Source organism: Ictidomys tridecemlineatus, chromosome 1, assembly GCF_052094955.1.
Source record: "Ictidomys tridecemlineatus isolate mIctTri1 chromosome 1, mIctTri1.hap1, whole genome shotgun sequence".
NCBI lineage: Eukaryota > Metazoa > Chordata > Mammalia > Rodentia > Sciuridae > Ictidomys > Ictidomys tridecemlineatus.
The window spans coordinates 121780884-121794288 of NC_135477.1; the positions used below are offsets into that span (position 1 = coordinate 121780884).

The 13405-nt window shown below is 42.7% G+C and overlaps 1 protein-coding gene across 8 annotated transcripts in view; it reads left to right on the forward strand.

Moving 5' to 3' along the window:
• LOC101962283 (protocadherin gamma-C4) overlaps window positions 1-13405 on the forward strand; it is a 147214-nt gene that overhangs the window by 37346 nt on the left and 96463 nt on the right. Inside the window, exon 1 of one of the 8 annotated variants that reach the window (XM_078046835.1) lies at window positions 1957-2186. The exons of 4 other annotated variants lie outside the window; for them this stretch is intronic. In XM_078046835.1, the coding sequence (XP_077902961.1) occupies window positions 2100-2186 (87 nt within the window). In that variant the 5' untranslated portion in view covers window positions 1957-2099. 3 more of the 8 variants (XM_078046784.1, XM_078046816.1, XM_078046823.1) reach the window with 3 other exon arrangements.

A 13405-nucleotide genomic window follows, 5' to 3' on the forward strand; every position in this document is an offset into this window, starting at 1 on the left:
ATCCACAAAGCGGCAGCCTAATCACTGCGGGCAGGATAGACCGGGAGGAGCTCTGCGCCCAGAGCGCGCGGTGTCTTGTAAATATTAACATCCTCGTTGAGGATGGAGGAGAACTCTTTGGGGTAGAAATAGAAATAACTGATATTAACGATAATAACCCAAAATTCCATGTTGACGATCTGGAAGTAAAAATTAATGAAATCGCTGCTCCTGGAGATCGGTACCCACTCCCAGAAGCCATTGACCCGGATGTGGGCGTGAACTCCCTGCAGAGCTACCAGCTCAGCCCCAGTCACCACTTCTCCCTGGACGTGCAAACGCGAGACGATGGAACCTTAAATCCGGAGCTGGTGCTGGAGCACACTCTGGATCGAGAGGAAGAGGCTGTTCACCACCTGGTCCTCACCGCCTTGGATGGCGGCGACCCACGTCGCTCTAGCACAGTGCGCATCCAGGTGACAGTGCTGGATACAAACGACAATGCCCCAGTGTTTGCTCAACCGATTTACAGAGCCAAAGTCCTTGAGAACGTGCCACCAGGCACCCTATTGCTTACAGTAAGAGCTAGCGACCCGGATGAGGGAGCCAACGGGAAAGTGGCATATAAATTCCGGAAAATCAATGAAAAACAATCTCCCATATTCCAGCTTAATGAAAATACTGGGGAAATATTTGTAGCAAAAAGTCTAGATTATGAAGAATGCTCATTTTATGAAATGGAAATACAGGCTGAAGATGTGGGAGCACTTCTCGGGAGGACCAAAGTGCTAATTATGGTGGAAGATGTAAATGATAATAGACCCGAAGTGATCATCACGTCTTTGTTTAACCCAGTATTGGAAAATTCTCTTCCTGGTACTGTAATTGCCTTCTTGAATGTGCATGACCAAGACTCTGGAAAGAATGGTCAAGTTGTTTGTTACACACATGATAATTTACCTTTTAAATTAGAAAAGTCAATAGATAATTACTATAGATTGGTTACATGGAAATATTTGGACCGAGAAAAAGAGTCTACTTACAATATCACAGTGACAGCATCAGACCTAGGATCCCCACCTCTGTCTACTGAAACTTATATCACCCTGATTGTGGCAGACACCAATGACAATGCACCCATTTTCCCTCATGCCTCCTACTCAGCTTATATTCCAGAGAACAATCTGAAAGGAGCCTCTATTTTCTCATTGACTGCACATGACCCTGACAGCCAGGAAAATGCACAGGTTACTTATTCTGTGACTGAAAACACCATCCAGGGAGCACCCTTGTCCTCCTATGTCTCCATCAACTCCAACACTGGTGTCCTGTATGCATTGCGCTCCTTTGATTATGAGCAGATCCAAGACTTGCAGTTACTGGTAATTGCCAGTGACAGTGGAGATCCATCACTTAGCAGCAATGTGTCACTAAGCCTATATGTGCTAGACCAGAATGACAACGTGCCTGAGATCCTGTACCCAACCCTCCCCACTGATGGCTCCACTGGTGTGGAGCTGGCTCCCCGCTCAGCAGAGCCTGGATATCTGGTGACCAAAGTGGTGGCAGTGGACAGAGACTCAGGACAGAATGCCTGGCTGTCCTACCGCCTGCTCAAGGCCAGTGAGCCAGGACTCTTCTCAGTGGGACTGCACACTGGTGAGGTGCGCACAGCAAGAGTCCTGCTGGATAGAGATGCATTCAAGCAGAGTCTCATAGTAACTGTCCAGGACCACGGCCAGCCTCCCCTCTCAGCCACAGTCACACTTACTGTTGCAGTGGCCAACAGCATCCCTGAAGTCTTGGCAGACTTGAGCAGCGTCAGGACGCCTGGGGTCTCAGATGATTCAGACCTCACACTCCACCTGGTGGTGGCAGTGGCTGTTGTCTCCTGTGTCTTCCTTGCTTTTGTCATTGTGCTGCTGGCACTCAGACTTCAGCATTGGCAAAAGTCTCGAATGCTCCGGGCCTCTGGAGGTGGACTGACAGGTGTGCACCCCTCACAATTTGTGGGCATTGATGGGATACAAGCTTTTCTTCAGACCTATTCCCACGAGGTCTCCCTCACTGCAGGCTCTCAAACAAGCCATGTTATCTTTCCTCAGCCTAACTATGCAGATATGCTCATTAGCCAAGAGAGCTATGAGAAAAATGATTCTTTGTTAACACCCACAGATTTTCATGAGTGTAAAGATGAAGTTGCTCGGGTGAGTTCAGTTCTTTTTTTACTTTTATATTTCAAAAGAATTTTATTTTATTTAAATGTATGCATTTTGAGACGTTTTGAAGATGGTTGAAGGTAATTTTTAAGGCATGCCACCAAGTTTGGGGTATGTGGTGATATTACAAAATTGAACTCTGAGGCTGGGATATGGATTAGTGATAGAGTATTTGTCTAGCCTCTATGAGGCCTCAGGTTCCTCATTCCCAACATCACATACACACACACACACACACACACACACACACACACACACAAAATTGAACTTGAATGTCATAAGTTGTTTAATTTGCTTTCAATTGTTCAATCTTTTTATTCCTTTCACTATATTACTCCTATTATCACTCATTCGGTTAATTAGTTAGCCACCTACACACAGTTAATATATTCTAAGATATATATATAATGATTTCTTTAGCCTATACCTAGACTCTTGAAGATTTCTTCACTTTAAATATATTTTGATCTCTGATTCTGCATCTGGGCCCATCAAAGCTTTACTACTTCTTACTGTAATTAAAACATAAACACATCTGACAGGGTAGATCTTGGTGGGAGGTAAGACTGATTCATAAATGTTAAGTGTTTGATAATAGTCACCCTTTCCTGGTCTATACCAATGGAAATATGGAATCTAAAGCCTGGGATGAGCCTTTTCCAAAAATGAAAGAACTAAAAGTGAAAGCATCAAAATCAAATCTGAAATAAAACATTCCTTTAAACTACAGAAAGTGGATTTTATAAAATACAGAAGAACATATTTCAATAGAGTCCCAATGAGCTTTTTAGGTTGTATTTCCATATAAAATGATGATAGCTTGAGAATGTTGATTTTAAAAACAAAAGGTTCTTGTACACAAATTAAAAATGATTCCATCTGGACTAAACATCTTCTATATTCCTTCTTATAGCATCAAAAAAAATCTAAGCCCTGATTTGATCATAAGAGGTAGATGTGATGAATCTTTTTTTTTTGAAGTGCTAGAGATTAAACCCAGATCCTTGTACATGCTACAAAAGACCTCTACATCCCCAGCCCAAAATAAATATTTTGTTATTGTTATTTAAAAAGCTATTTTCCTATGGTTATGCAGCGTTCCATCTCCATCCTGTGTCACATATATATCAAGGTGGAAGTTAACTTCCTACTCTCTGTAGCATCTGGGTCCACAGCGATTTGATGAGACAACTATATTACTGACATTTTGCAATTTAAAAATGTCCTTATAGAAAAAAAAACCTTGCTTTCCTTAAAAATGTTGTTTTAAAACATTGAACAAAGGGAGTAAAAGGTTAGAAAAATGTCACTAATTTCAGTAAATTTATGTAAATAAACTTACTATGAATTAAATTTCTCCTTCTGAAATAATTACTTTAGTATAATGCAGGTACATAGATAGGGAAATAATGCAGTCTGTTAGAATATCCCTTTGTGACTTTATAATGCAGAATAGTTCCCTCAGTAAATTTTAATAATGAATTAATGGCCCATCCAAGTGGTGCATGCCTGCAATCCCAGTTGCTCAGGAGGCTAAGGCAAAAGTCCTGCAAGTTTGAGGCCAGCCTCAGCAAATTAATGAGACTTTGTCTCAAAATAAAAAATAAAAATAGGGGGTGGGGTTGTGGCTCAGAGGTAGAGTGCTCACCTAGCATGTGTGAGGAACTGGGTTCGATCCTTAGCATTACATAAAAATAAAATAGATATTATGTCCACCTATAATTTAAAAATAAATGTTAAAAAATAAAAATAGCTGGATGTAGCTCAGTGATAGAGGATCCCTGAGTTTAATCTCTAGTGTCCCCCAAAACAAATGAATCACAACTTTGCAAAATTAGTTTTCAAAAGTATTGCTATTCCTGAATATATATATATATATATATATATATATATATATATATAATATGAAACAGTACCAATTGCCTAAAATGGAGAATCATGGGAATCGATGAAAGAAGAAAAAAATAGTTTCAACATATTATAGCTACAGAAGAAAAATGAATTTGTAAAATCAGTAGACTTTAAAGTCTGAGGGCAAGATCCCTGCCTTATTCATTATTGTATTGTAACTCACAAGGGCAATACTTGGCTTTAGATAAGAATTCAATATATGTGGAATGATCTAAGAGTGGAGATATACAATGTGCTGCTTCCAACCATTTGAAAACGAGAGGAAAGATACTTGTTGAGGGCTTTACAATATGTGGTAAATATATTGACATAAATGGCTGGGGTTGTGGCTCAGTGGTAGAGCGCCTGCCTAGCATGTGGGGTTAGATCCTCGGCACCACATAAAAATAAACAAAATAAAAGTATTATTTGTGTTAAAAATGGCTTATTTAGACAGTTATACTACTGGTTAAACTGAAACAGCACAGGCTGCAGTTTCGTCCTGTGGACTCTGGGCGCCGCTGTTGTCCAAAGAGGAGAGCTTGGAGCTCACCATCTCCTCGCGCAATCGCAGCGCGCTTTCCAGAGCAGCTCTATGTGACTCTTCAGTCCAGCCATTACACCGCTACTTCCTACGGAAAAGAAGAGTATTTTTTCTGGACTGGATCTGGAACTAAGTCCTTTCGGAGCTCCGAATATCTGCAATACGGAGATCATTCGTACTCCAGAGTCTCCTGACTGGTGAGCAAGCAGAGGGGAGCAAGAGGGATGGGGAGCGGCGCTGCGGAGAGGGGCCAGACTCACAGGCGGCCAGTGCTCCTTCCCTTCCTACTGTCTTTGTTCTGCCGAGCGCTCTCTGAACAGATCCGCTACAGGATTCCCGAGGAAATGCCCATGGGCTCGGTAGTGGGGAACCTCGCCAAGGACCTAGGGTTCCGTGTCCTGGAGTTACCGACTCGAAAACTGCGTATCAGTTCGGAGAAGTCTTACTTCACTGTGAGCTCAGAGACAGGGGAACTGCTTGTGAGCGGCAGGCTAGACAGGGAGCAGATTTGCGGGAGGCAGCCAATTTGTGCTCTGGATTTTGAAGCTGTTGCTGAAAATCCACTGAACTTTTACCACGTGAGCGTGGAGATCGAGGACATTAATGACCACGCGCCAAAATTTGCGCACGTTTTCTTTGATCTGCAAATAAGTGAGTCTGCTCAGCCAGGCACACGATTTATATTAGAAGTAGCAGAAGATGCAGATATTGCATTAAACTCTCTACAGAATTATAAACTCTCTCCAAGTCCTAATTTCTCACTGATAAATAAAGAGAAACAAGATGGTAGTAAATACCCGGAAATGATATTGGAGAAAACCTTAGACCGGGAACAACAGAGTTTCCATCGTTTAATCCTGACTGCCTTGGACGGTGGAAATCCACCCCTAAGTGGCACCACTGAACTACGGATTCAGGTCACCGATGCCAATGACAATCCCCCTGTATTCAACCAAGAAGTGTACAGAGTCAGCCTTCGGGAAAATGTGCCTCCAGGCACCGCTGTACTGCAAGTGTCAGCCATGGACCAGGATGAGGGAATCAACTCAGAAATTACTTATTCTTTCTACAGAACCGGGCAAGTCTTTAGTATAAACTCAAAGAGTGGGGAAATTACGACTCAAAAGGTACTGGATTTTGAAGACACTAAAGAATATTCTCTCTTAGTAGAAGGACGGGATGGTGGAGGACTGGTCTCACAATGTACTGTTGAAATTAACATTCAAGATGAAAATGACAATAGCCCAGAAGTTACATTTCATTCTCTGCTTGAAATGATTTTAGAAAATGCAGTACCTGGAACACTAATTGCTTTGATCAAAATCCATGATCAAGATTCTGGGGAAAATGGGGAGGTTAATTGTCGATTAGAAGATGAAGTCCCATTTAAAATCATCTCTTCATCTAAAAATTCTTATAAGTTGGTAACGGACAGGAACTTGGACCGAGAGCTGACCCCGGAGTACAATGTCACCATCACTGCCACTGACAGGGGCAAACCGCCCCTTTCCTCCAGCATATTGGTCACCTTAAACATTGGAGACGTCAACGATAATGCTCCAATTTTCCGCCAGACCTCCTATGTAGTCTATGTAGCAGAAAACAACCCTCCTGGAGCCTCCATCGCTCAAGTCAGCGCGTCCGACCCAGACCTGGGGCCCAATGGCCAAGTCTCCTACTCCATCGCGGCCAGCGACCTGGAGCCTCGGGCATTGTTATCCTACGTGTCTGTGAGCGAACAGAGCGGCGTGGTGTTCGCGCAGCGAGCCTTCGACCACGAGCAGCTGCGTTCCTTTGAGCTGATTCTGCAGGCTAGTGACCATGGTTCGCCCGCGCTCAGTGCCAACGTGAGCCTGCGCGTGTTGGTAGGCGACCGCAACGACAACGCGCCACGGGTGCTCTACCCCGCGCTGGCGCCCGATGGCTCAGCGCTCTTCGACACTGTGCCGCGCGCCGCGGAGCCTGGCTACCTGGTCACCAAGGTGGTGGCGGTGGACGCTGACTCTGGACACAATGCCTGGTTGTCCTACCACGTGTTGCAGGCCAGCGACCCCGGACTCTTCAGCCTGGGGCTGCGCACTGGCGAGGTGCGCACTGCTCGCGCCTTGGGCGACAGGGATGCGTCCCGCCAGCGCCTGCTGGTCGCTGTGCGTGATGGTGGCCAGCCGCCTCTTTCGGCCACCGCCACGCTGCATCTGGTCTTCGCGGACAGCCTGCAGGAGGCACTGCCAGACCTCAGTGACCGCCCTTTGCCCCCTGACCCGCAGGCGGAGCTACAGTTCTACCTGGTGGTGGCCTTGGCCTTGATCTCAGTGCTCTTCCTTCTGGCTGTGATTCTGGCTATTGCCCTGCGCCTGAGGCACTCCTCCAGCAATGAGGCTTGGGGCTGCTTTCAACCTGGTCTGTGCGCCAAGCCTGGACCTGTGATTCAGCCCAACTACAGTGAGGGAACTCTGCCTTACTCCTATAATCTCTGTGTTGCACATACGGGAAAGGCAGAGTTTAATTTCCTACAAAGTAATGATCCACTGAGTTCAGGACAAAACATACTCTATAGTGAGTCACCAGGAACTTTGTTTCCACTTTGTAATTCCAGTGAGTCAACTTGCCATCCTGAAGCTCTAGCACCGGTGAGTTCCATTTAAGTTTTTAAAACTTTTCATCATCCATCCATTTTCTGTATTAACCTGGAAATACTGCATATTTTCAGATCTGTTGAGTTGTCTTTGGAAGTTATAATTTCCATTCCTCATAGAAATTGTGAAGAATTGAATTATGGGTGGTTGAGTTATGAGTGCTTATAAAATATAATACAGATTCCAGGGAATATTAAAAGGTTACAGGATTTACAAAGTATGAGAGTGACCTCTTAATAATTTGGCAAAAAGGGGCTGGGGATGTGGCTCAAGCGATAGGGCACTCGCCTGGCATGTGTGCGGCCCCGGTTCGATCCTCAGCACCACATACAAACAAAGATGTTGTGTCCGCTGAAAACTAAAAAAATAAATATTAAAATTTAATAATAATAATAATTTGGCAAAAAGATTGGACATAGTTTCTTCTGTCAAAGCTAATGATGTTTACCCATTGATTGTCATTCTTTAGCATATATTTAAATATTATGTAAATATGAAATTTAGAGTAGAAAATCATTTAATTCATTCCTTTTTCTAAATTTTTTTAGTTGTAGATGGACACAACATCTTTATTTTATTCATTTATTTATTTGTTTATTTATTTATGTGGTGCTGGGGATCAAACCCAGTGCCTCATGCATGCCAGGCAATTGCTCTACCTCTGAGCCACAGCCACAGACCCTAATTCATTCTTTAAAGACACAGCTAGTGATATCTTCCTTTGCCAAGTTTACTGAAAGATTCCATTCCTTTGTATTGTTTATTTCTCATGTCTAGTTCCTTTATATTTATGGTTCTTTGACTTCACATTAAATGCATGAAAAATGCTATGTGTGTTTGTGTATATGAAAGAGGCTCACTTGGGCTGGGGATGTGGCTCAAGTGGTAGCACGCTCTCCTGGCATGCCTGCGGCCTGGGTTCAATCCTCAGCGCCACATACAAACAAAGATGTTGTGTCCGCAGAAAACTAAAAAACAAATATTAAAAAATTATCTCTCCCCCCTCTCCCCCCCCTTTCTCTTTAAAAAAAAAAAGAGACTCACTTAAATCATAAGCTCCAAGTCATTAAATTCTTTCAGATTTTGTTGGATGCAAAATCCTAAGAAAAAAATGTACTTCCTTGTTAGAGTACTTGCCTAGCATACATGAGGCCCTGGGTTTAATTCCCAGCACCACAAAAAGAAAAAGAAAAAAAAGTGAAATGTCTAGATGGAGGATGGAAATATGGAAATGGATACTTGCTCTATCCTATGTGTTCATTTGAATCTTCTAAATGCCATATCTGTATATGTATCGTGTATTCACATAGAAAGCTAAACTTTTTTGAAATAGAAGAAAAGTTTGAATAACCGCAAAAATGTGGATCTTTAAAACCACAATCTTATTAAACTTTAGCAATATTAGGGAAAAAAATCTATAATTATTGCCTAGTGAAAATTATTTTTATCCTGGGTATGGTTTTTCATACCTGTGATCCCAGGTAGTCAGCAAGCTGAGCCATAGAATCACAAATACAAGGTCAACCTTAGCAACTTAGCACTATCTTGTCTCAAAATAACAAATAAACAGGGTAAATAAATGATTCGATATGAAAAAAAATAAAAAGGGCTGGAGATATAGCTCAGTGGTAAAAGCACCTCTGGGTTCAATCCTCAGTACGACCACCACCACCACCCCCAAAAAAATATTTTCAAGACACAAGTTTTAGAAGAAGCTTTTCTTTGGGAATTTTACCATCAACCTAAATTAACTTTATAAAATAATTTCAATGTGATTAATCTGTTCATATATATTCATTCAATATAATGATATGATATACATCTATAAATAGATAATACAAGTTTCAAAGTAAGAAAAATATGAATATATGAACATATTTCCAAAGAGAACTACACATCATAACTTCTGCAAACTAACAGATATATAGAAAATAAACTAAGAATCATTAAAAAATAAACTACAAGAATTTACATATCTATAGTGTGTGTAGAATTCTACCAAAAACAAAGAAAGTTAGGTTGATACTAATATTTTTTAAAACCTGGTGATTTTATACTTAATGAAATTTCATTCCATTTCATTTACAACTCAAATAACCCAAATGGTAATGCTTTTCAAATGTGAATGCTAGAAACAATTTCAAAAGTCCAAAATCAAATGAGAAAAGAGAATTCTTCGACCATCCTCTATGATCAAATTTTGCAAATCTCGCGGTGCCCGGGGGCACACGCCTGCAGTCCTAGATATTCTGGAAGCTAAGGCAGCAGCATCGCATGAGCCCAAAAGGAATTCAAGACCAGTCTGAGCAATCCAGCAAGAACATATCTCAAAAATAAAGGAATATTTTAAAGTTGAATATCTCGGTGTAGTAACGAGTTAGGACTCTGAGCGCCGCTGTTCGCCAACTTTGGAAACTCAGCTCCTTTCAGATCTTTACACAAAGCCCCGCCTATCCCACAAACTGGCTCCTGAGCTGCAACGAAACTCAATCTCTTATTTTGGGGCACTCCGGCATTTTCCTGAGGAAAAAGATCACCAGACGGTGGAGGAGGAAGAGAAGAATCTAATGCATCAGTGTACACGGTAAGCATTCTGAGAGAATTCCGTAGCAAGGCAACAATGGCAGCTCCAACCAAACGCCAGCATTGCAGAAGGCTGGTCCTGCTGTGCGTGCTCCTGAGGACGCTGTGGGAGGCCAGGGCCAGTCAAATCCGCTACTCGGTTCCGGAGGAAAGAGAAAAGGGCTATAATGTGGGGAATATCTCCAAGGACTTGGGACTGGAAACCCGGGAGCTGGCAGATCGCGGAGTCCGAATTGTCTCCAGAGGTAGGACGCAGCTTTTCTCTTTGAATCCACAAACCGGCAGCTTAATCACCGCGGGCAGGATAGACCGGGAGGAGCTCTGCGCCCAGAGCTCGCCGTGTCTGGTGCACTTTAAAGTCTTGGTTGAAGACAGCGTAAAACTTTACGGAATAGAAATAGAAGTGCGTGATATCAACGACAATGCACCAAAATTTGAGGCTGAAAATCTGGAAGTAAAAATTAATGAAGTCGCTGCTCCTGGAGCTCGGTACCCACTCCCAGAAGCCATTGACCCGGATGTGGGCGTGAACTCCCTGCAGAGCTACCAGCTCAGCCCCAGTCACCACTTCTCCCTGGACGTGCAAACGCGAGACGATGGAACCTTAAACCCGGAGCTGGTGCTGGAGCACACTCTGGACCGAGAGGAAGAGGCTGTTCACCACCTGGTCCTCACCGCCTCGGATGGCGGCGACCCACGTCGCTCTAGCACAGTGCGCATCCAGGTGACAGTGCTGGATACAAACGACAATGCCCCGGTGTTTGCTCAACCGATTTACAGAGCCAAAGTCCTTGAGAACGTGCCACCAGGCACCCTATTGCTTACAGTAAGAGCTAGCGACCCTGATGAGGGAGCCAACGGGAAAGTGGCATATAAATTCCGGAAAATCAATGAAAAACAATCTCCCATATTCCAACTTAACGAAAACACTGGGGAAATATTTGTAGCAAAAAGTCTAGATTATGAAGAATGTTCATTTTATGAAATGGAAATACAAGCTGAAGATGGTGGTGGATTGAAAGGGCGAACCAAAGTGCTAATTATGGTGGAAGATGTAAATGACAATAGACCCGAAGTGACCATTACATCTCTATTTAGTCCAGTGAGGGAAGATGCTCCTCAGGGAACAGTTATCGTTCTTTTCAATGCACACGACCAAGATTCTGGGAAGAATGGTCAGGTTTTCTGTTCCATCCAGGAGAATCTGCCTTTTAAATTAGAAAATTCAATAGAAGATTATTACAGGTTGTTGACAGCCCAAATTCTTGATAGAGAAAAGGCCTCTGAGTATAACATCACAGTGACAGCCACAGACAGAGGAATGCCACCCCTATCTACGGAAATTCACATCACCCTGTATGTGACTGATATCAATGACAATCCACCTGCCTTTTCTCAAGCCTCCTATTCTATCTACCTTCCAGAAAACAACCTCAGAGGCACCTCCATCTTCTCAGTAACTGCCCATGATCCTGATAACAATGAAAATGCTAGGGTTACATACTCCTTGGTGGATGATACCATCCAGGGAGCTCCTCTCTCTTCCTATGTATCCATTAACTCTGAAACTGGTGTGTTGTATGCACTGCGATCATTCGACTATGAGCAGTTTCGAAATCTTCAAATGCAGGTAAGGGCAAGTGACAATGGGAACCCACCACTCAGCAGTAATGCATCACTGAGCCTTTTTGTGCTGGACCAGAATGATAACACCCCTGAGATCCTGTACCCCACCCTCCCTACTGATGGTTCCACTGGGGTAGAGCTGGCACCCCGCTCTGCAGAGCCTGGATACCTTGTGACCAAGGTGGTAGCAGTAGACAGAGACTCAGGACAGAATGCTTGGCTGTCTTACCACCTGCTCAAAGCTAGTGAGGCAGGGCTCTTCTCTGTGGGGCTGCACACCGGTGAGGTGCGAACAGCAAGGGCTCTTCTGGATAGAGATGCTATAAAGCAGAGCCTTGTGGTGGCTGTGCAGGACCATGGCCAGCCACCTCTCTCAGCCACTGTCACATTCACCGTGGCTGTGGCTGAGAGTATCCCCAATATCCTGGCTGACCTGGGCAGCATGGAGATCCCTGCAGATTCCAGAGATTCTGACCTCACACTCTACCTGGTGGTGGCAGTGGCTGCTGTCTCCTGCGTCTTCCTCACCTTTGTCCTTATCCTGCTGGGGCTCAAGTTTCGGCGATGGCATTCCTTGCATCTGCTACAGGCTGGAAATGGTGGGTTGACTGGTCTGCCCACCTCACACTTTGTGGGCGTGGAGGGGGTGCAGGCTTTCCTGCAGACCTGTTCCCAGGAGTTTTCTCTCACAGCTGACTCTAGAAAGAGCCACATTATCTTTCCCCAACCCAACTATGCAGACATGCTCATCAGCCAGGAGAGCTGTGAGAAAAAGGAGACTTTGGGCCATTCACTTGATTCCAAGTTTCCTATTGAAGACACTCCTTTGGTTCCCGTGAGTTGGATTTTTTTTCTTTACTGTCTGTAACTACTTTCTCATTAACTGTTCTTATTTGAGGTAGCACAGATTGATATTAATGTTTCTCACCCTTTATATTTTCACTGAGCATGATTTTGCCCAAACATATAAAGGAGGCATTAATTGGTTGAATCATTGATGTAATTTTCACTTTTTCATAATAATTAACCTAGTATCAAAGAAACCATTCTTCATGGGGCAGCTGTCATAGTCCTGCAGGGGTGTGGGCTATTGAGGTGATGTTGCTTGATTGTTTATAATAGTTCACTACTAATTCTCTAGCTGGATTTCTCTTCCTGAAATTTATTAAGTATTTTTATCTCCAGTGTCCCCATTGTGAAACCTTATCCCTAAAACCATTTCTACTGTGATACTATGTTGTAAGGGTAAATTAATAAGAAAGCAGATTTCAGCTGTTTCTTAGAGGAAACAGCTGAAATCCCAGGTTCACTGCTTCTACTCTTCTTTTTCTATGATGGGAAACCACCCCCATTGAGCTGTTGTTTTTTAGATCATAAGTGTGTAGAGAATGTATTTAAAGATCTTTTCTGAGGAAGATCCACACTTCAGTTATTTATTTCCAAACCATAAAAAAATGCTTTGTTATGGTTTTAATGGTAAAAATTGTGTCATCCTCTATTCTATATATTCAAATAATTTCTTAATGCTATAGTGTCAAATTATGAAGAGTAGTTTGACACTCTTCTGTTCTATAGTATATTCTTGCTCAAGAGAAGTTTCTAAAACTGAACACAGTGAAATGACCAAGTAAAAGGAATTAAAATGTATTCTTCAGCTCTATCTAACTTCTGGCTTAATTCTCCAAACTTTAAGACTAGAATTGAACCTGAATAAGGGATATAAGTTAGAAAGATATTCTCAGAAAATGCTAGGGAGATTCTAGAAATATTTTACTGGGTTTTAGCTATAAGAAAAAGAACATATTATTTAGTATAATTTTAAACATAATGTCAACTTTCAAGTAGTAAATCACATTCAGGAGACTATTTGAAAATGAGCTTTTAAATAGACTCAAGATTCTATTCTAAATATGTGATCCATAAATACA